We start from the raw sequence: 20,847 nt of genomic DNA, 5'->3' as shown, positions 1-20,847 counted from the left end.
AGGAGTTAAAAAACTGTTTATTAGTTTATAAGGTGAAAAGGCCCTGGCATGGCCAGGTGGGTTAAAGCGTTCAACTCGTAATCTGTGGATCGTGGGTTCGAATCCCCGTCACACCAAACATGCTCGCCCTTTCAACCGTGGAGGCGTTATGATGTGACGGTCAATCCCAATATTCGTTGGTAAAATGGTAGCCCAAAAGGTTGGCGGTGAATAGTAATGACTAGCTGCCTTCTCTCTGGTCTTACACTACTGAATTAGGAGCGACTACCGCAGAAAGCCCTCGTGTAGCTTTGCGCGAAATTCGAAAACAAAAACAAATAATTATAAGGTGAAAAAGTGATATTAATCGAATAGTGAAAGTATTCTCTAAAACGTGGAATTGAAGAAACGACTGATAAAGAGATTGTCTGAAGTATACGACACGTCTTCATCAGCACAAAGAGCGCGAGAGGCCGCTTGGCGCAAACAATCTTAGTGTTAGAAAGACTTGTGCAAAATAACGTGCTATTCGCACGCGTTGAACTATGACACCAGCCTCGTGTCAGCTCAACACAACCGAATAAAGATAAAACCTTAATCACCCTGGTTAAAGCATTATGCTCAAACTTTGATTGTTCGTTTGCTTTTGAATTTCGCACAAAGCTACTCGAGGGCTATCTGCGCTAGCCGTCCCTAATTTAGCAGTGTAAGACTAGAGGGAAGGCAACTAGTCATCACCACCCACCGCCAACTCTTGGGCTACTCTTTTACCAACGAATAGTGGGATTGACAGCACATTATAACGCCCCCACGGCTGAAAGGGCGAGCATATTTGGCGCGACGAAGATGCGAACCCGCGACCCTCAGATTACGAGTCGCACGCCTTAACGCGCTTGGCTCAAACTTTGAAAATTTTACTCCCCCCCCCAAGCTTTTCTTACTTTCCCTCTTGTCTTGCGAATGTCTTTCAACAAGATTTACATGTGGATTATTTCAACCGTCTATTTAAAGCGCTACATATATAAATTTCCTACTCAGAGAGGTGATAGGCTTTTAAATGTTGGCTTAATTATTCGAAACAAGTCAAGTGTGAGACAAATAACACAGCATACAACAGTCACTTTTGTATTTTATCAAATCATAAATAAGGTGTTGTCAAGCGCACCGACATCAAACCTGAGGTCAAATCGGGTTTTCTTTTACATTTTAAAACTAAAGCGCGACCTAACAAACATGCTTGTTATAAAATTCTTACGTTGCATACTTTAAAATAAAATTATATTTCTAGCTTAACCGAAATGCTTCTGCTAATTAAACTGTCCAGAAATTCAACAGTATTTCAGATAATGTAAACACTGAATAAAACTGCCCATTTACAGAGAAATACATCAAGGCAACCAGAAACAGTACGGTCCACAAAGAGGTATAAGTAAAGGCATTCTGTTTGTTTGTTTCGAAACTTCGCGCAAAGCGACAAGAGGTCTATCTGCGCTAGTCGTCCCTAATTTTGCAGTGTAAGACAAGTGGGAAGGCAGCTAGTCATCACCACCTACCGCCAACTCTTGGGCTACTATTTTACCAACGAATATTTTACCGTCACGTTATAACGCCCCCACGGTAAAAGGGGCGAGCATGTTTGGTGTGACGGAAATTCTAACCCTCGACCCTTAGATTACGAGTCGAGTGCCTTAACCACCTGGCCATGCGGGCCACTAACTGAGGGATATCCTAACTAATATATAGTTATTACAAGGCCTTTCGGTCGGAGAATGATATATATTCTCTGCCCTAAGAGGTCCACTCTAAACGTACTCAGAAAGAAGCGTCAAGTTCCGAGATGCTGCAATAGAATAATAGTCGTATGTAAACGTTGATCTGTTTGAAGACTGTGATGGCAGTAAACGGTGATGTTGATTTAACCAGTTCTCTTCTTTCTATTACAAACATAAACGGCGGAAGATTTAAACTAAGCTAAGCACGCTGTTAATAGTTGTTGGTCTAGCTCTTAAATTTGAAACAACTTTTCTGTGCTTACGAGCAAACTGTTAAATTAAACCTACAAAACTGAGCTGATATATTAAGTGCAGCAGAATATATGTAGTGTTTTACTAGAGAAAACACGCAGCCACATAATAAGTTATGAATTTCCTGGTAGTAGAATCTCTTATGTTGGTTTCATTGTGTGGTAGGCTTACATAGGGATAAGACTTGGTGCCGCAGTATAGTCTTTTAGTGGTGATTTGTTACAACTAACATAAACATTATACATTTATTTTGCTGTTTAAATATTTGTATATAAAGCTTAGCAAATCTGTAAATGGTCTGAATATATTTAACGCCTCCTGCCAGTAATTTATAGTAATTTATTTTCTGATATAGCCAGCTGACTAATCAATGATTTTGTTTGTTTGTTTGTTTGTTTTCAATTTCGGAAAAAGCTACTCGAGGGCTATCTGTACTAGCCGTCCCTAATTTAGCAGTGTAAAACTAGAGGGAAGGCAGCTAGTCATCACCATCCACCGCCAACTCTTGGGCTACTCTTTTACTAACAAATAATGGGATTGACCGTCACATTATAACGCTCCCACGGCTGAAAGGGCGAGCATGTTTGGTGCAACCGGGATTCGAACCCGCGATCCTCGGATTACGAGTCGAACGCCTTAACACACTTGGCCATGCCGGGCCACTAATCAATGACGTAATTACAAAAGATGCCCCTCCAAACACATAAAAATAATTGGAAACCTGTATTTATTTCCCTAAAACTGTAGTTATTATTCTAACTAATTGATATCATTGGCATAACAAAATAGTACAACTGCCGTTTGGTTCAAACAAATTAAATTCTATGTCAGTAATTCCTAAGTTTATCTGGTCCTTCGGGCCCATCCCTCTTGTTGGCGTGCATACTGTACGCCACTGTGACGAATGTATACAACATACAAAAAAATGCTATTATAGACAACATATATTTTTACCATAATAAAAATACAATGTTTTTTTTTTCAGTAGCTCGTGAATAATCAGATATGTTAACAAAAACTTCAACATTACTAAAAAAATTCCTCGTAATTAAACGCGCCTGCTCCTCTGTAAATTTCAAAAATAGAAAAGGGATACGTGAAACATTCACAGAATTTAACAATCTATACATAAATAACGTTTTGTAACTCAAAGCAGCTTTGTTTGAAACAGCGCCATCTGGTGTAAACATCCTAAGATCATTAGGTTTTCATAACGAATTGTTTTATCAGCCCTGTCCATTTCCAATTATGCTAATTTTAGTATATTGCGATTTGCAATATTTTCAAGCTGTTCCTTCTTCTTTTTTACTAACCTATACAAATATTTTTATTGTCAAAACTATCAAAAGAATCAAACCATTGTATAAATAACAGTATTTTTATTAAGACAGTGGCTTCAACATTAAAGTGCTAGTTAAAACCCTTTAGGAGATCTAACAATTTACTGGTGATAAATGTAACAGTGAGAAATGCAACAGTTACGACAGTGACAAATCTTACATGTCACTGGTGATGGCTACAACAGTGAGAAATGCAACAGTTACGACAGTGATAAATCTTACATGTTACTGGTGATGGCTACAACAGTGAGAAATCCTACCGAAATCTTACACTTAGTTTATGATAACTACAAGAATGAGAAATTTTACGCTTTTATGACATTACACTGTAACAGTGATAAACGTTACGTTTTTCTCATGGTTAGTGCACTTTCTGGTAACAAACGCAAAAATTAGAGAACTGAGCATTTCTCTGGACTCAAAGTCGGATTTCTGACTTGGAAAATTCAGTTCAACTATACCATTTGCCTTCAAGAAATTGTCTAATGGAGTTACTAAGCGATTCAAAGGCCCTTTCCTTTTCGGGAAATCTTTAATATAGTGAGAACTACGTTGATATGAATTCTATTGATCTATTTTCGCTCTTATCTATGGGAAAACGCCCAAGAACGATAATAGATATGTATGTCCTTCAACTACTTTAGTCTTCGGTCTAAATTGCAATGTAGTGACGTTAAATAGTGCAAATTGACCGGGAAACAGTCAATACTTTATCACGATTTTCTGTTTTTTATTTTTATGTCTACATAGTGTGGGTTTTGATTTTTAGAACTCAAGATGAAATAACACATAGAAAATAGTATAATAAAGTTATCACACTACCCTTGACACCTTGGAAATAAGGTCTTCTTCAAGAGTTTGGGACCATTTACAAATAAACAGGCGATAAAAAATAACATGCTCAGGAAAGTATCCACTGCTATACCCTTGGTTGGTTTGAATATTCGCGTGAAGTTACACAACGTCTAACCTGCATTAACTGTTCTAGTTTTGATGAAGAGCAGCTAGCTGACAGAACCCACCGCCAATTCTTGGGTTACTTTCATTGAATAATGCCTAAAAGGGGCTACACGGTGTCGCGGTAATTGAACACAAACCACAGACTTTCGGGTTCGACAACCAAATAAAGTGACCAGTAGTCCACGCCCAACCAACAACATGGGGGGGGTGTTACATAAGAAAAAGAAAGTTTTTTTTCTTATAGCAAAGCCACATCGGGCTATCTGCTGACCCCACTGAGGGGAATCGAACCATCGATTTTAGCGTTGTAAATCCGTAGACTTTCCGCTGTACTAGCGGGGAGGGGGGCGAATAAAAAAAGAAAAGTAAACGATTTGACAAATAATAATTTCATATAATTCACATATGGTGGCTATGTGAAAGCATTTAAAGTATCTTTATCATACGCTACTATATCAGGAGAGTATCCCTGAAATTCATTTAATTTTTTTAGAATATAACAGTAAAATATGATTTTATTATATGCAAGTTATAACGACACTTTAATGCATTCCTATTAAAGTTTCTTATTTAACTGTACTCTAGAACTGGTGATGGGGTTCATGAGCTTTGTAAACACTTTTATAAACCATTTACGCACCAAACTGTTTGATAAGTTTTGTTTATTATTGATAAACCTAAAGCAACACAATGAGTTGTCTGTACTTTGTCACCACAGGTATCGAAACCCGGTTTTTATCGCCGTAAGTCAGTAGGCTTACCATCAAGCTACTAGGTGACGAAGACACCAGACAATATTGCAATTAATAACATCAACGACTACTAGGGGCCACTTATATATTTAAAATGTAAAATTAATGATTGTACTCGAATTTTGTGTTCAGTTCTTCAGAATGAGTGTTACAACAGACAAAAGCAAAATTATTTAATACGCGATACGGTTGTTGGTTTATTTATGTAAAGCTATAGAATGAGCTGTCTACACTCTCTCCACCGCAGAAAATCGAACCTCGAATGTTAGTGTTTAAGTCCATGGACTTACCGCTTACCCAAGTCAGTGTGATACAATACACAGGTGGGCCTTTGCAGTCCTAAGGCAAATTAGTAACTTGAGGGTTAAAAAAACTGACATATCATACGCTACGTTCATTCAATCAAGTAAACATTTGGAAAGCTATTACAAATCCTTTTACGCGCACGAATAGCAGTAACTTGACAATGTAACAAAATTCTCAGATGAAAGAAAACTGAAACCTAAGGATGTTATAATTCGCTTTATATTAGACGTGTTGTTGATCTCTGACCGCTAGTGAATAGTTGAAAGGTGTGGTCACGAACAAAAATATGCGAAGAAATTCCAATCGGTGCAAACCACCGTGAATGGTGTAGAATATTATAAATATCGAATACTTAGATCAATTATAGATCACAGAATACACGCACTTTTTCGTCGTGTTTCGCAGAAATGGCTGAATTCACTACTTGAAACTGACGCGTGTCATGGGGTTACGATAAACACCAGAGATTCCATGAACAAGGAAAATCAATGCTATGGAAATCGGAACTTATACGGTCTCTCCCTCTACCGACTTTCCTGGGAACTATTCTTTCTCTCTCACACACTGTAACTCTTCATATCAAGTTCGACCAAAATGAACGAATTAAGTCTCAACTGTGATATAATTTAACTCCACTTAACATCTATATAAATGGATATACATCTGTCCACTCATCTATCCGTGTATCTATGTAACAAAACATGAAATACATTTTTAATCAGCTTCAATCTTCAAACGTGCAACCAGTTTTGTGGCAAAAGTCACTCTTCTGGTGCACAAAAAATATCCCGACGAAACAGACGACGAGTCTACATCATACACAGTACAAAGTTGTTCACACAAACGAATGAAAAGTATTTTGAGAAACTGAACTGCAATGAACGCCCACGTGATTTCGTTTCATAAAGCGTAGTAGGGATGATTAAACAGTGCCAGGTTTCATTACCTACAGTGGAACAGTAATGATGAAGTGAACTTTCCCGGAACGTTTTTTTTTTTTTTTTTGTAATAGAATAGCTAGATTTCTTTGTAACAGAGACACCTGTCTGTAAGGTTGTTAACGACTGTTTTTCACTTCTACTTCCCACACCCCGCGCAATATTATATTTTTCTTGTCAAACGACCGCTTACGTTTACTAGTGTTGTTTATCGTTAAATTAATTTCATCTTTCAAGACCGCTGCAAGTTTTAGTGTGTTTTTTCTTCTCTCTAATGTTCATTGTATTTGACGTTTTGGTTCTTTAAATAAATTAATTGTTGTATTTATTATTATTATTATGTGCGCTTTAGGCAGTTGGTCACATTAATACTAATGTATCTAACTCCAAATCTTTGTTGTTAATGAACATCATTCGATAACAATTAATATATTAATTGGTTTGGTTTGATCGTTTGTTTGTTTTTCTGAATTTCGCACAAAGCTGCTCGAGGGCTATCTGCGCTAGCCGTCCCTAATTTAGCAGTGTAAGACTAGAGGGAAGGCAGCTAGTCATCACCACCCACCGCCAACTCTTGGGCTACTCTTTTACCACCGAATTGTGGGACTGACCGTCACATTATAACGCCCCCAGCTGAAAGGGCGAGCATGTTTAGCGCGACGGGGATGCGAACCTGCGACCCTCAGATTACGATTCGCACGCCTTAACACGCTTGGCCATGCCGGGCCTGGTTTGGTTTGAATTTCGCGCAAAGCCACACGAGGGCTACCTGCGCTAGCCGTTCCTAATTTAGCAGTGTAAAACCAGAAGGAAGGCAGCTAGTCATCACCACCCACCACCAACTCTTGGAATACTCTTTTACCAACGAATAGTGGGATTGACTGTAACAGTATAATGCCCCCTACAGCTGAAAGAGCAAGCATGTTTGGTGTGACGGGGATTAGAACCCGCGACCCTCAGATTACGAGTCGAGTGCCTTAATCACCTACTACCCATGCTGGGCCAATATTTTAATTCAATACTTCATTCACAGATACGAAATCTTTGAGTTCTATGTTGGCCTGGCACAGTTTGAGCCGTTAAATAAAACTAGCTGAGGGGTACCCGTTAAGGAAAACAACTGTATGAAGTGTGATGAAATTAAGGTCCCCTCTCATTCTGTCTTCTGGTATTAAACCCTAATGACCTTATTGTATGTTAATTGCATATCCTGCTTTGTTGATCGTTTGGCTCATTCATACAATTACGGGTTTGAGTCTTTAAATTCAAAGACATAAGTCCATAAAAAATAGTGGAAAAGTGCCTGTTTCAGGGTGTTTTTTAGCTCCTTTATCGAGCAAGAATCCGAAAACAAGATTGCCCACGTACACAGTTGGACAACTTCAAGTTACCATAGAAAAAAAAATTGTTGTACTCGAGCCAGCTAACTCTGGATGATGAAGGTTAAAACACAAACACATAATAAATCATCTTATAGTAAGATAATTCCTTCCTAGTTGCAGAAAGCTCAGTTGATACTTGACGTGTAAGACATACCAGGTTCGATCCCAGGATGACAGAAGTTCTATTACTTCGGTGAAACTGATGCTCATAAGCCCGAAATAACGTCAGATGGCGGGACCACGTTTGTGACAGTTTTATACTTTTGAAAACGAAGGAACGTATAGTCAGGTACAACTTGAATAAGCGAGTTAGGAAGTTACTGAGTTAGCCATTTAGATCACATCGTATAACGCTTCTCGTGGTTTTAATTGAGGGACAAGATCAAATTCCAACTCTTCACGCACATTATTCAACTAAAGCTTAACCCTATAGCTGCAATAATACCAACTATACGAGTACAAATGTACGGTTTTAAGGGTTTGGTTTGAATTTCGCGCAAAGCTACACGAGGGATATCTGTGCTAGCCATCCGTCATTTAGCATTGTAAGACTAGAGGGAAGGCAGTTAGTTATCAACGCCCACCGCCAACACTTGGGCTACTCTTTTACTAACGAATGGTGGGATTCATCGTAGTAATAACGCCCACACGGTTGAAAGGACGAGCATGTTTGGTGGGACGGAGATTCGAACCCGCCTGTTTTAAGGGATTAAGCTTAAACGAAAGAGGAGAGATGAACAGTAAGTCTAAAATAACTGTCCTCCACATGACTTAAAGATTGAGATTAATCTAAATATATTTCCAGAATTCCAATGTCTAGGTTCTTGGCTTTTCTGAAAAGCAGAGAAATAGTAACCTTATAGACAAAAGACACAGTAATGAGAAATATGAAATAAACGGACTGGTTTGGTTTGGTTTGAATTACGCGTAAAGCTATACGAGGGCTATCTGCGTTGGCAGTCCCTAATTTAGCAATGTAAGACTGCAGTGAAGGCAGCTAGTCATCACCACCCACCGCCAACTCTCGGGCTACTCTTTTACCAACGAATGGTGGGATTGACCATCACATTATAACGCCCCCACGGCTGAAAGGGCGAGCATGTTTTGTGCGACGGGGATTCGAACTCGCGCCTCTCAGATTACGAGTCGAATGCCTTAATCACCTGGCCCTATAAGCTACCTGACGAATTTTCCTTACAGCTGAACAGAGGAATGTGAACCTACCTTTATTACAAGTAAACTAATAAGAGATTACATATACAAATACAATATTCTAATATCTTGAACAAACTTCGAAAGGCTCAATAAACAATACAGAGCAATCGTTCCGTACAAAAAACCACAAAATTTGAGGTAAACTTTTTATATCAGGGGCGTTCCCAAATGTTTGTTGGGAAGAGGGAGTACCACAGCAATTATATTGGAGCATCTGGGAGCCAAGTACGTTCTCAAGTGGGATCTAGTGGGAGTCCTCCCGGCAGGAGCTCCTGTGAGGCAAAGACCCGTAAAGCTAAAACATCTTAAGATTATTGAACGGCGACAATATGGAAATACAAGCATGCTTTCAGAAACTCATATATATAAAAGGTCCTGAAACGCTTGGGATATAACTGTGCAAGATTCTGGTATAAATCGATAAGGCTGTTTATATAACTCGGACGTATCGTTTTGGTATTGTTTTTTTTTTAATTTCGCGCAAAGCTACACGAAGGCTATCTGCGCTAGCCGTCCCTAATTTAGCAGTGTAAGACTAGAGGGAAGGTAGCTAGTCATCACCACCCACCGCAAACTCTTGGGCTACTCTTTTACCAACGAATAGTGGGATTGACCGTCACATTATAACGTCCTCACGGCTGAAAGTGCAAGAATATTTGGTGCAACGGGGGTTCGAACCCACGACCCTCCGATTACGAGTCGAACGCCTTAACCCACCTGGCCATGCTGGGCCCGTATCGTTTGTAAATACTGACGAAAACAAAGAGAAGTGTTTCAGTTTTTCAAGTAAATGCTAAGTGTCTCCCTGTCCAAAGTGATTCGTAGCCATTATTATTCTAACCTTTGTTTTTATGAAGATATGTTAAGAATGATTGGAAAACTTAAGAATCTGGTTGTATCGTAATTTGCTCGTTATGTAACAATGGTTACAGAAGACAAGAGGCCACCTATGACCTAGTTTTAACAGTTAAATTTGATAAATGTGTCGTCATACGTTTGTCCAAGGTAACTTGTCATCCTTTTAGTAAGTGTCTTCAGTTCACGAGTATTCATCAGACGTCCCCTTAGATCTGTTAGTGTGCTTGTGTTGAGATGACAGATAAAATAATTATCGTACCTTATCTTTTTACTCGCCAGATGCCACTTTGTTGACTGAAAATAAAGTAATTGATTTTAGCGTCCATTTGAGCAACTCAAAAGGTAAGTTTCATTGACATTCCAGGAGCACTCTTACATGTATTATTGATGATGTGGTGCTAAGTCGTGGAACTAAGGAGACGTGGTTCGCGTCCCATTACCAAGTAGCCCAAACTGTGGCAGATGGGTGCTATTTGCAAGCGAAGTTAAAGTCTTGCTAGTCTATTAGACGGGCAGTACGGTTAGCCATTATGACTTGTTTAACTAAATGACAAACTACGCAAGTTCATTTTTATACATAATTTAGAAGTATATAGTTTCTGGAAATAATAAAAAAAATGTGTGTATTCATAGCCTTTATATAATAACTAACGGACGTACCCGTTCACCCATGGGTAAAACATATCACGCCCTGGAGGGGATATAGGGTGGAGATGAGGGGGGAATATTCAAACGTCGACCCACCTACGTCACTCCGCGGAGCAACCTAAAGGTAACAGGTTTGGTAACAATTGGTCCATCGGTTCGTCAGTTATCAAACGGATACACATATACAAACCTCTGATAAATAATGATTTAAAAAAAGAGATACGACAACCCCCGTCTCAAGTTATCCCCCCTACCTTACAAACACGCTAAGTGTAAAAATAAATATTAAAAACTTTCATTCTGGAACTAAAAAAAAAAAAATTATCAAATAGAAGCAACGACACCAGTTGTTGGTAATACATAAAATTGTCCATTAAAATGTTGTTGGATTTTCGGGGGGAGGGAGGAAGTCCCTTAACATGGTTGGAGCGTGGCCTAGTGGTAATGGAGGATCCAAGGTGTGTAACCCGTTATTGCAAAATGTGAGGCTGTGGCTTCGTTACAACAGTGATGATCAAGTTTTAGTACTTGGTTACAGTAGAGACTAAGTCATTGCACGTGCTGTCAACTAGTTTTCCACTCTACAAGTTCAAAACTTCAGACTAGCTTTGCGTTAATCAGAAAAACAAAACACGAATCCTCCTTGACACACGTGTCCGCCACGAGTTTAGAATGGAAAAAAGCTTTTCTAAAGGCCGAAGAAAACATTAACAGGACAAGCTTGTGTACAAAAGTGTTTATACTGGTGTTTGACAGACACCAAGACACAAAACGCGATGTCTCTCGCTCCAGAGAATTAGTAGATATACTCGTGGATTGATAGTATGTCCTCCTCACGATTGATATCACCAGTTAAAAACTGTTCTGTGAACATATGTTAATATTTAATGTTCGAAATGTGACAAAAACACATTGTTGGATTTGAAACTGCAAACGCGTTTCGTGACTTTGTAAAGAACAAGGCAAAATGGTTTGAAATTATACCCTACCCACGTATAAGTAATGCAATTCTTATTAAAGTAATAAAGAAACTCAACCTTGCATACTTCTCTTAGCCTGTTAGCATCTTTCTGATAATGGGAGTTTCCGTAATTACCAGAAAGTATAGTGAGCCTATTATTTCCACTTGATAATTCGTTTTTAGCATCATACGTCAGACGTGAAGTCGAACGTACACTAATAATAGAAACTGTTCTTTAAATTTCGATCGATTTTGTAATATCCTTCCTTCGATCGACTACGTTAGCAGTGCAAATACCCGAGAGAGAAGTTAAGGCTTAAAATTCAATGTAAACAAATAACATTACAGGACTAACACTGTTTCTTGAGCAAAACCGAAGCAACTTAATAAAACAATCTCATGCTATGTTCTTGATACAAATATCCACTATGCGGTTTCGTGAAATATAATACAATGCAATGAACCAAAAGTCAATAATGTATTCACAATAAAAATATCCAATAAACGGTTATATCAATCAAACTAATGAAATAATACAAATCTAAACCAAGGTACAAATACCAATACGTGATCATACCTATTATAATCAAAGCAACAAATAAGAGTATCAGGCTCAAATGTCTGTTATTGTTTTACCTGCTCACATTTAGCTCAATACTTCAGTTTAACCTAACTAACCTCTGTTCCTTGAACTTTCAGTTTCATGTGGTCTTCTCGCGTTGTTTTCCCATCTTTACGTTTCTTCCAGCAGTAACCATCCCGTCGATACCTCACACGTTTCCTACTGTACAACAACATGGAACCACTCTTAGGCCTATAGAGAGAATGGGGTATGAACACCGCTTAGAAACAGATACACAGACGAATATTTATCAAAACTGGTTACTGACTGATATTTAATAGAAAGAAAACAATTAACGAGCTTAAAGGAGAGACATATAGTTAGTTAAATTTGTTTATACTGACCATTATTAACCCTGATGAATGAGAGCAGTCAAGCTTCTGGAATAGTGCTTATTTACACTTGACCACACCGGACAGTTTTAACAGTTCATATATCTGAATACGAGATTCCTAAGTCATGATTTCATTCTTACATAAGGCAATTATCGCTAGTAGTACACAGCACCGTGTCGAATACTTATTAAAGTAAAATTCAGCATCAAAGGAACATCGACAAAACTTTTACAATTTAGATGTTCGAAAAAAAAAGGTTTTGTTAAAACATTCCACCAGGTGTTTTCACGAATAAAACAAATACAACTTGACTATTCTAGTCACAATTTCTTATCGAATTATATTTTGACCATCCAAAGTCGTGCTACATTTGGATTCAGCTCGTGACACAGCGTCTCACACACTATCGGGTTTTCAACTGTCAATGTTTCAAACATTGACAGAGTTATTATCAAATGATTCACAATCCATGAAGGTTCCCATCAATTAATGTTTCACTTTATCAGAGCTATAACCAATATTTCACACGCTCCCTCAAGGTTTTCATCATTCAGGTTTCACACCTGATCAGGATACTCATCAATCAATATTTCACACGCTCCCTCAAGGTTTTCATCAGTCAGGTTTCACACCTGATCAGGATACTCATAAATCAATATTTCACACGCTCCCTCAAGGTTTTCATCAGTCAGATCTGGATACTCATAAATCAATATTTCACACGCTCCCTCAAGTTTCACACCTGTTTCAGGATCCGATGGATGTTCTAATCAATCAATGTTTCACACCTTATCATGGTTCTGATCCGATGAATGTTTCAACTCTGGATGTTCCACCTCTGTTAAGGTTCTCACCAGTAGATATTTCACACCTTGTTATGGTTCTGACCCGATGGATGTTTCAACTCTCTTAAGGTTCTCACCAGTAGATGTTTCACACCTTGTCATGGTTCTAATCCGATGGATGTTTCAACTCTGTCAAGGTTCTCACCAGTAGACGTTTCACACATTATCAGGCTACTTATCAATCGGTGTTTCAACTTTGTCAGAGTTGTCATAAGTCCTATGAATGAAAACCTTTTTTTCTACTCTTTAAAAGAAAAATTTATAGGTACTGCTTTCAGAGTTTTATACCTAAATCAGAAAGAAAAGCGCACCTTTTTCCTACCGCTTATATAGACGTTGTTGTGCCAAAAAAAGGGTTTTCATACCTTCTGGACAACACAAATACCTTTCTCGTGAAAAATTACATAAACCCAAGCCCTTTAGACTGCTGTTATAAAATGGAAAGTTATAAACCATATTTGTGCTTTCAAAGATGTTAGTTCAGACACGACCCATGTGGATTAGATCGGCTTTACCAAACTTTATTAATAATGATGAAGCTAGGATGTTGAATGTGCTTTAATTATATGTACATATCTTTATCATCTCATTTGTTCGCTTTTCTGGTGCGAGAGAGAGGGCGTTGTGTGACAACAAAGTTCGCATAGCATCTTTTCGCACTCAACGTTGCGCTTAACATTTTTTATCATTTGAAAAAAATATTATACTTTGGAATGTCCTTAACTTTAATACGTCGTACAATTGATTTGGATCTACAAACTAATACTGATCGACATAAATCGATCCAGCGAATAGTAGGGTCATAAAGAGCTATGAAAAGGCAAAAAAAGTTTGTTTGTTTTTTTTTACTTTAAACTGTACTATTTTACAGTGCAAATGTTTACATCAATTGTCACATATTCACTTAATAAAAATCATAAGTACAAAGGTCACTGCACTCGTGTAGCAACCAACAGCTAGTGCATGCGTCACAGTAGCAGATTATATAAATATGAACTGTTATAAACCTGTTAACTTACAAGTAAACTTGGAGTATACGAAACATGGCTATCGTTGCTTGTATTTACTACTTTGTTTGTTTGTTGAGGGATACCTGCGCTAGTCGTCCCTAATTTAGCAGGGTAAGACTAGAGGGAATACAGCTAGTCATCACCACCTACCGTCAATTCTTGGACCACTCTTCTACCAACGAATAGTGGGATTAACCGTCACAATATAACACACTAACAGCTGAAAGGGAGTGTATGTTTGGTGTGATGGGGATTCGAACCTGCGACCCTCAAATTATAGGCCCGCCCTGGCTAGGTGGTTAGGGCGGGCCTATATTGACTACATTACTGTAGTTTGAGAACATTGTTTTTTTGTTTTGAATTTCGCGCAAAGCTACACGAGGGCTATCTGCGCTTGCCGTCCCTAATTTAGCAGTATAAGACTACAGGGAAGGCAGCTGGTCATCACCACCCACCGCCAATCTTGGGCCATTCTTTTACCAACAAATAATAGGATTGAGCGTCACATTATAACGCCCCCCCCCCACGGATAAAAGGGCAAGCATATTTGATGTGACGGGAATTTGAACCCGCGATCCTCAGATTAGGTTTGAGAAGAGGGCGCTAGGTCAGAGAGAGGTTGTGTCGGTAAGAGCTACTCAAATATGGGAGTGTACGATTATTTAATTTAAAGTGAAAGTTCTCCAGAAAACTCTCCCTTTGTAGAAACTACTGATAAATCGTGTTCTACAAAAGATAACTTTGACTATGTAATCTTCGAACCATCACCAAAGGTTACTTCTATGCATGGCTTGAAAATGTGATAGAACAAGAAACACAATGAGGTGGTGATGACGCGAAACCCACTTGAAGTAAAAATGTATCTCAGGATGGCTGGTATGAGTACTAACACTTTTACTAATAAAACAGAGAACTACGTTTCGATCTTTGTTAATCTGAAGATGACCTAAAAAGGTCCAAACGTTGTTTTCTTATAGCAAAGCCACATGGGACTATCTGCTGAGCCCACCGAGGGGAATCGAACCCCTGATTTTAGCGTTGTAAATCCACAGACTTTCCGCTGTACTAGTTGGGTGCCTGCTTTATTACAAGAAGTTGGTGCTTGCCTTCGGCAACATGTCCTCAACTTTCTTGGAGAAGTAAAAGACTTCGGTCTCTGAAGTCATTCCTGCAGCGGCCAAAAACCGAAATATAAAGATAACCGAGTTTCTGCATCCTCAACTCCAGAATAATGCCTCCTTGAAGAACATCACTTTACACTTTGGGGCTTCAGAAGCCATCTTCTTTCCTGATGATTCTGAATTTGGCGAGGTCAACTATTTTGGTGACAAAAGTAGCAGTGCCTATACACAACAGATTACTAATAGAATGTGATGCAGGAATCCTTTCACTGAGATGATGAAATCAAACTTTCTTAGTTGTATTTAACTGAAGAAAGCAACTGTCAATAGAAAAGATAAACCAAGTGTTGTGATCTTCATGTGAACCTCTTGTCAAAAACGACTCAGCAGGTCAATACTGCACGTCATACTTGAGGGCGCTCCAGTCTTCCTTGTCTTTACCATGGTTTGAGGAGAAAGACAGTTTCTATGACCAAGCACGATAAGAAGCCTTGATTATCTCAACCCCGAAGACAACAAGGCATTGATGATGTCTATGGCTTTGACGGAGAGCGGAATTTTTGTATTAAGGTGGAATAGCCTGACTCGCTTTGCCTCGAGAACTACAACAATAAGCACTGGTGATAATAATATATGTTTTGGCAGTTCTGTCTTTCATAAATATATGAGAACGTATTGGTATTTCAGTTTGCTTATTATTGTGTGTCTTGAGAGCTTTTTAAAAATAATTGAAACTGGAAATCTGCCGTAAGCAAAAATTACCTAAGCCTAATGGTCGCTTTTCTTTTTCTTGCTAGTAACGAATAGTTTAATGTTATGAAATTATATCTCGATACATAACAATAATATCTATTGATTAAAAGTAGAACATACATTAGAGATGCATCACCGATTTTTTAAAATAAAATAAAACGTTTTGGTCATTTATACAAAGCTGTAGTTTACGAGTTAGGCCACTTTTATATAAAAACGTCCAATTATAGAAACTAACCTAATAACGTACCGTGCACACCATTAAAATTGTTATCACAAAAAATATAATTCTTTCCACCCTTCCGGAAGAGTGTTGAAGATGTAAAAAGGACAAGGACACCTAAATTAAGATTACGTGACCGTGTCTGGAAGTGCAATGGGGTAAAACACAACTCACATTTAACCTTCAAAATACCGAAATGTTTCCATACCGTTCACTACGGGGAGTGTCTACAAATTGCATTGTGTTTAAAAATGTCATTATGTTTTTAATTGTCACAACGAATTGTAAAGAACGGGGGAGAAAAGGGGTTAAATCCTCAATTTGCTACCTAAGTTGCACAGAAAGTACAGCAATTAGTGGGTTTAAATACAAAACTGAATGAAGGTGGATTTTGTGCAAATTATGTTTTATAACTTATGTATTGTTTGGTTGTTTCCGAATTTCGCGCAAAGCTACACGAGAGCTATCTACGCAAACCGCCCCTGATTTAGTAATGTAAGATTAGAGGGAAGGCAGCTAGTTATCACCATCCACCGCCAACTCTTGGGATACTCTTTTACCAACGAATAGTGGGATTGACCGTAACATTATAACGCCCCCACGGCTGAGAGTGCGAGCAGGTTTGGTGTGACGGGGATTCGAACCTGCGACCCTCAGTCGAGCGCCTTAACCACTAGGCCATGTCAGGCCTAACTCTTATGTCAGCGACCCTGTAATGAATAACAACAACAAAATAATGACCCCCAAGTAATTTGGTGCATAAAGGGTTAAAAAAAAACGTGTTCAAAAGTATGTATCCCACACAGTAACATTTCTAAAGAACCAGAACCAGAAAGATTTCTGATCAAACCGGTTTTTGTTTGTGATTAAAACTCCCTCTCCTTTTAAGTCCAAATTCTTTAAGTCACAAAAGACACTAATATTTACGAGTTATCTGTTTGTTGTGATGCACAAAGACATACAATGAAATGTGTTCCTCCAGCAGTTAGTATTAAACTCGATTCTTAAAGTTTGTCGCTTTCAGAGTTACTTGCTGAGCCATCGAGAAGCCCTGTTACGACTATCACAGTTTTTAACCTTTCCTCAAAACATACTAAATCATTCAGTAACATTTCCATTATCCCACGATAACTTCGTTTGCTGTACATCTGTCACGTTCACCTGATTCAACTCCACCCTCAGGGTATGGGAATCGTGCTTGGTCATATAAAATACCTACCTAATCTTTACCTCTCTGGACAACCAATTCTCATGTCTCTCGAAACTGATTAAAATGGCAGCAATCTCCTGAAGGAAGAAAGAAAGACAGGTTTTATGAGGCTTAGTATAGAGTATATACACAAAGAAACACATGTATTATTTGCAAGTGGAAGTCTGTTTATATACCTTTGTCATATTATCGATCTAAGCATCCTGTCAACAATGTCCTTTCCCCATCCAGTGCTATAAAAACAAAATTCACAGAAACGACTTCGTTCAAACAATTCTAACAGAAGTTGTACTCGGTGGTTAATCCTTCAAAATGCAAAACTTAATTCAGTTAATGTCAGAACGTTTGTTCGTTTACTTTAAGCATACAGAATCACATGGGCTATCTGCGCTTTTCCCACATAAGGATAGAACCTTTAACGTTTTCGTTGCAAGTCTTCGAGCCATCCGTTTTGATTTGTTTCTGGTGTTCGTACAAAGCTACATTTGGACTACGTGCACTAGCCGTCCCTACAACAACTGACAGACTATAGCTGGTTAAAGAGCACTCACCGTCAACTTTTGAACTATTCTAATAAAAAACTGGGCTGATCTTAACTCGTATAACGCACCCAAAGTGCGGACCAAATTTACTTATTCGGTAACGAGACACGAACCATAGACCTCCGGATCCACAGTTTGGTACGCTAACCTCTGTTTTCATATTTATACACGTGTGTATAGTTTCAAAGTTGTGTACAAAAATGCTACAAACACATAACTATCAATAAAATCTAGAAAGATACAAGTACGTTTCATGTAAGTAAATTAAACAATAATTGTTAATTACACCGACATTTTGATTTATTTTATATTTTAGCTTTGAAATTTCATTATGCTATTTTTAAGTGATGTTTCTTTGTTGTGACTTACAATGTTAACTTATATATCCGTATATGATCACAATACAGCCGAATAACGTGCACGTGTTTTGTGAAGTTATATTTAGTATTTATGCTAACAATAAACTTATGTCCCAACGTTATCGCGGATTACACAGCAACTAACTCAACTAAACGACTTCCGTTTCCGCCCCTTTTAAAAGTTGTTATATACAGTCAAAAGACTTTCATAATTTTTTGTTAGTTTGAAGAGAAATAAACAGAAATGGCTGACTAACGGAAATATTTGAACGCCAGTAACATATTTCTCTTATAAAACAGCCATTCGGTTTCTCGAGCTAGTCACAGACCTGAAATTATGTTTGTATGCTGCTGATTGAAATGCTACAAAATTGGCTATCGGAGCTTCGGTTAATGCAGGGATCGAAACTCGAATGTTATAAGTTATTCAGCTGAACCACTAGGAGAAGAGGGAAGGAGATATGTCGGTTGTTTGTTTTTTCTTTGGTCACCTAATTTAACAGTGTAAGACTAGAGAGAAGGCAGCTAGTCATCACTACCCACACCGAACTATTGGGCTAGTCTTTTACCAACGAATAGTGGGATTGATCGTCACATTATAATGCCCCCACGGCGGAAAGGACGAGCATGTTTGGTGCCACGGGGATTTGAACCCGCGACCCTCAGATTACGAGTCGAACGTCTTAACCCACCTGGCCACTAGTTAGCTATTGTAATATAAAACATTTTGATGCTACAAAAAGTTCTGGAACAAAGAGTACAAAAACTTGGATATCTGAAATTTTAAAAATAACTTTATACCTAGTTATTTTGGCTCACACTGACATACTTACCAAAGTACCGATTTTTGTTAAGTAACTCAGTTGTGTAGTTTTGACTTCCTTGTTTCAATATTTTTGTATCATTAAAACATTCTATATTACTACATTCAGCTAGATTATGTACGTATTGATCCATACCTGTAAGTACAAAACTTAAAAAATGTATTATATATATATATATATATATACAGTAAATAAAGTATCGTTTCGTATTAACATTTAAAATCACGTGTCATTGTAGTAGTAGTACTAGCGTTTTATAAGGGAAGTAAGAAGACAATAAACGAAATTGTTTACTCAGCACAACGTATCACACAAACAAAGAAGTAATGACGTTTCACGCGTGCAGTAAGGATAAAAAAAAAACAGCAAAGTTTAGTCAAGCTTAAAATCATACAAGTTATGACGTAGTAAAGTTTTACAAAGGTAACAAAGATGTGATTAGGAAACTTCTAAACAACAATATACCACACAAATCTATGTGTCGAGTTTGTTTTTTTAACTGGGTATGATAAATGAGTCGTAGTGCATTATAAAAAAAATCGATGAATCATTTTCTAGGCACTGTGAAGAAAATACGAAAGCCAAACCTGAACTTTCTAGAAACTTCTTTTGAGACCAACAAGTCTGTATTGAAGAGCAGTAAACGAAGTTTTATGAATGCTTTCTTATTATCGGTCTATACGTTTATATTGCCAGAGTTACATCGTAAAATGTTATTACCGACAATTCAGCTTAAACCGTGCTATAAAAAATGATACGCGTTAAAAGTTCCATTTAATAATACTAAAATACACACGCTACACAATGAAATACACACTATTCGAGAGACCAACTGCACATTAAACAAATGTGAGAGGTACCAACACTACATCGACTATAATTTTGAACAACAATCGTTTTTCGGAGCGCATTATGTTTTTAGAGCTAATAAGCACAGCAAACCTTTCACTAATGTGTGCTAAAGCTCATTTTGTTTTGTTTGTTTGTTTGTTTTGAATTTCGCGCAAAACTACACGAGGGCTATCTGCGCTAGCTGTCCCTAATTTTGTAGTGTACGACTAGAGGGAAGGCAGTCATCACCACCAACCGCCAACTCTTGGACTACTCTTTTACCAACGAATAGTGGGATTAACCGTAAAATAATAACGCCCCCACTAGCTTATCTTAATAAATTACTGTAGATAACACGCGTCAGTGTTAGATAATGCTGTGTTGTGCGCTGGTTTCTTTTTCTCTTAATTTTGTTGTGTTATATGCATTTAATTTTTGTTAAGTTTACTTTCAGTTTACGTGTGTGTGTGTTCTTCTTTTCTTTTCCACTAAACGTAAGATTTTTCATACGAATCATCTCTTAATAACTTTGTAAAATCGCACTTTCTTAATATGTTCAGAGTCCCGACTATTTGAATTTGAAGGCCTCCAACAAAGAAAAAGAAATGTTGAAGTGTTTATCGATTGTATGCACTTGTATTTATTACGGGAGAGTGGGCAAATACTATTCTTCTGCCCCATATGAACTAGATCTTTCCCTGGATACGTTATGTTTATCAGTAATACAAGACTATTTAATTTCTCATGGAAACTAAAGTGCCTTTGTTAGCAGTACAAAGTTAAAAACCCTTTGTTAACAGCACAAAGTA

General features: G+C 37.9%; 1 protein-coding gene across 15 annotated transcripts in view; it reads right to left on the bottom strand.

The window, feature by feature from the left end:
• LOC143227850 (calmodulin-binding transcription activator 2-like) overlaps positions 1-20,847 on the bottom strand; it is a 184,771-nt gene that overhangs the window by 51,281 nt on the left and 112,643 nt on the right. For 13 of the 15 annotated variants that reach the window (XR_013015107.1, XM_076459175.1, XM_076459176.1 and 10 more), the window contains 2 exons: positions 17,492-17,559; positions 12,042-12,177 (listed from right to left, as the gene is read on the bottom strand). Coding sequence is in view for 14 of the 15 variants with exons in the window: in XM_076459175.1 (XP_076315290.1) it covers positions 12,042-12,177; positions 17,492-17,559 (204 nt within the window). In the remaining variant the exon portion in view is untranslated. The remainder of the gene's footprint in view (positions 1-12,041; positions 12,178-17,491; positions 17,560-20,847) is intronic. The other 2 variants (XM_076459185.1, XM_076459186.1) reach the window with 1 other exon arrangement.

The sequence above is a fragment of the Tachypleus tridentatus genome, chromosome 10, assembly GCF_004210375.1.
Source record: "Tachypleus tridentatus isolate NWPU-2018 chromosome 10, ASM421037v1, whole genome shotgun sequence".
In the NCBI taxonomy this organism is placed as follows: domain Eukaryota; kingdom Metazoa; phylum Arthropoda; class Merostomata; order Xiphosura; family Limulidae; genus Tachypleus; species Tachypleus tridentatus.
The sequence above is the reverse complement of the archived record's forward strand: the minus strand, read 5'-3'. Positions and strand labels throughout refer to the sequence as shown.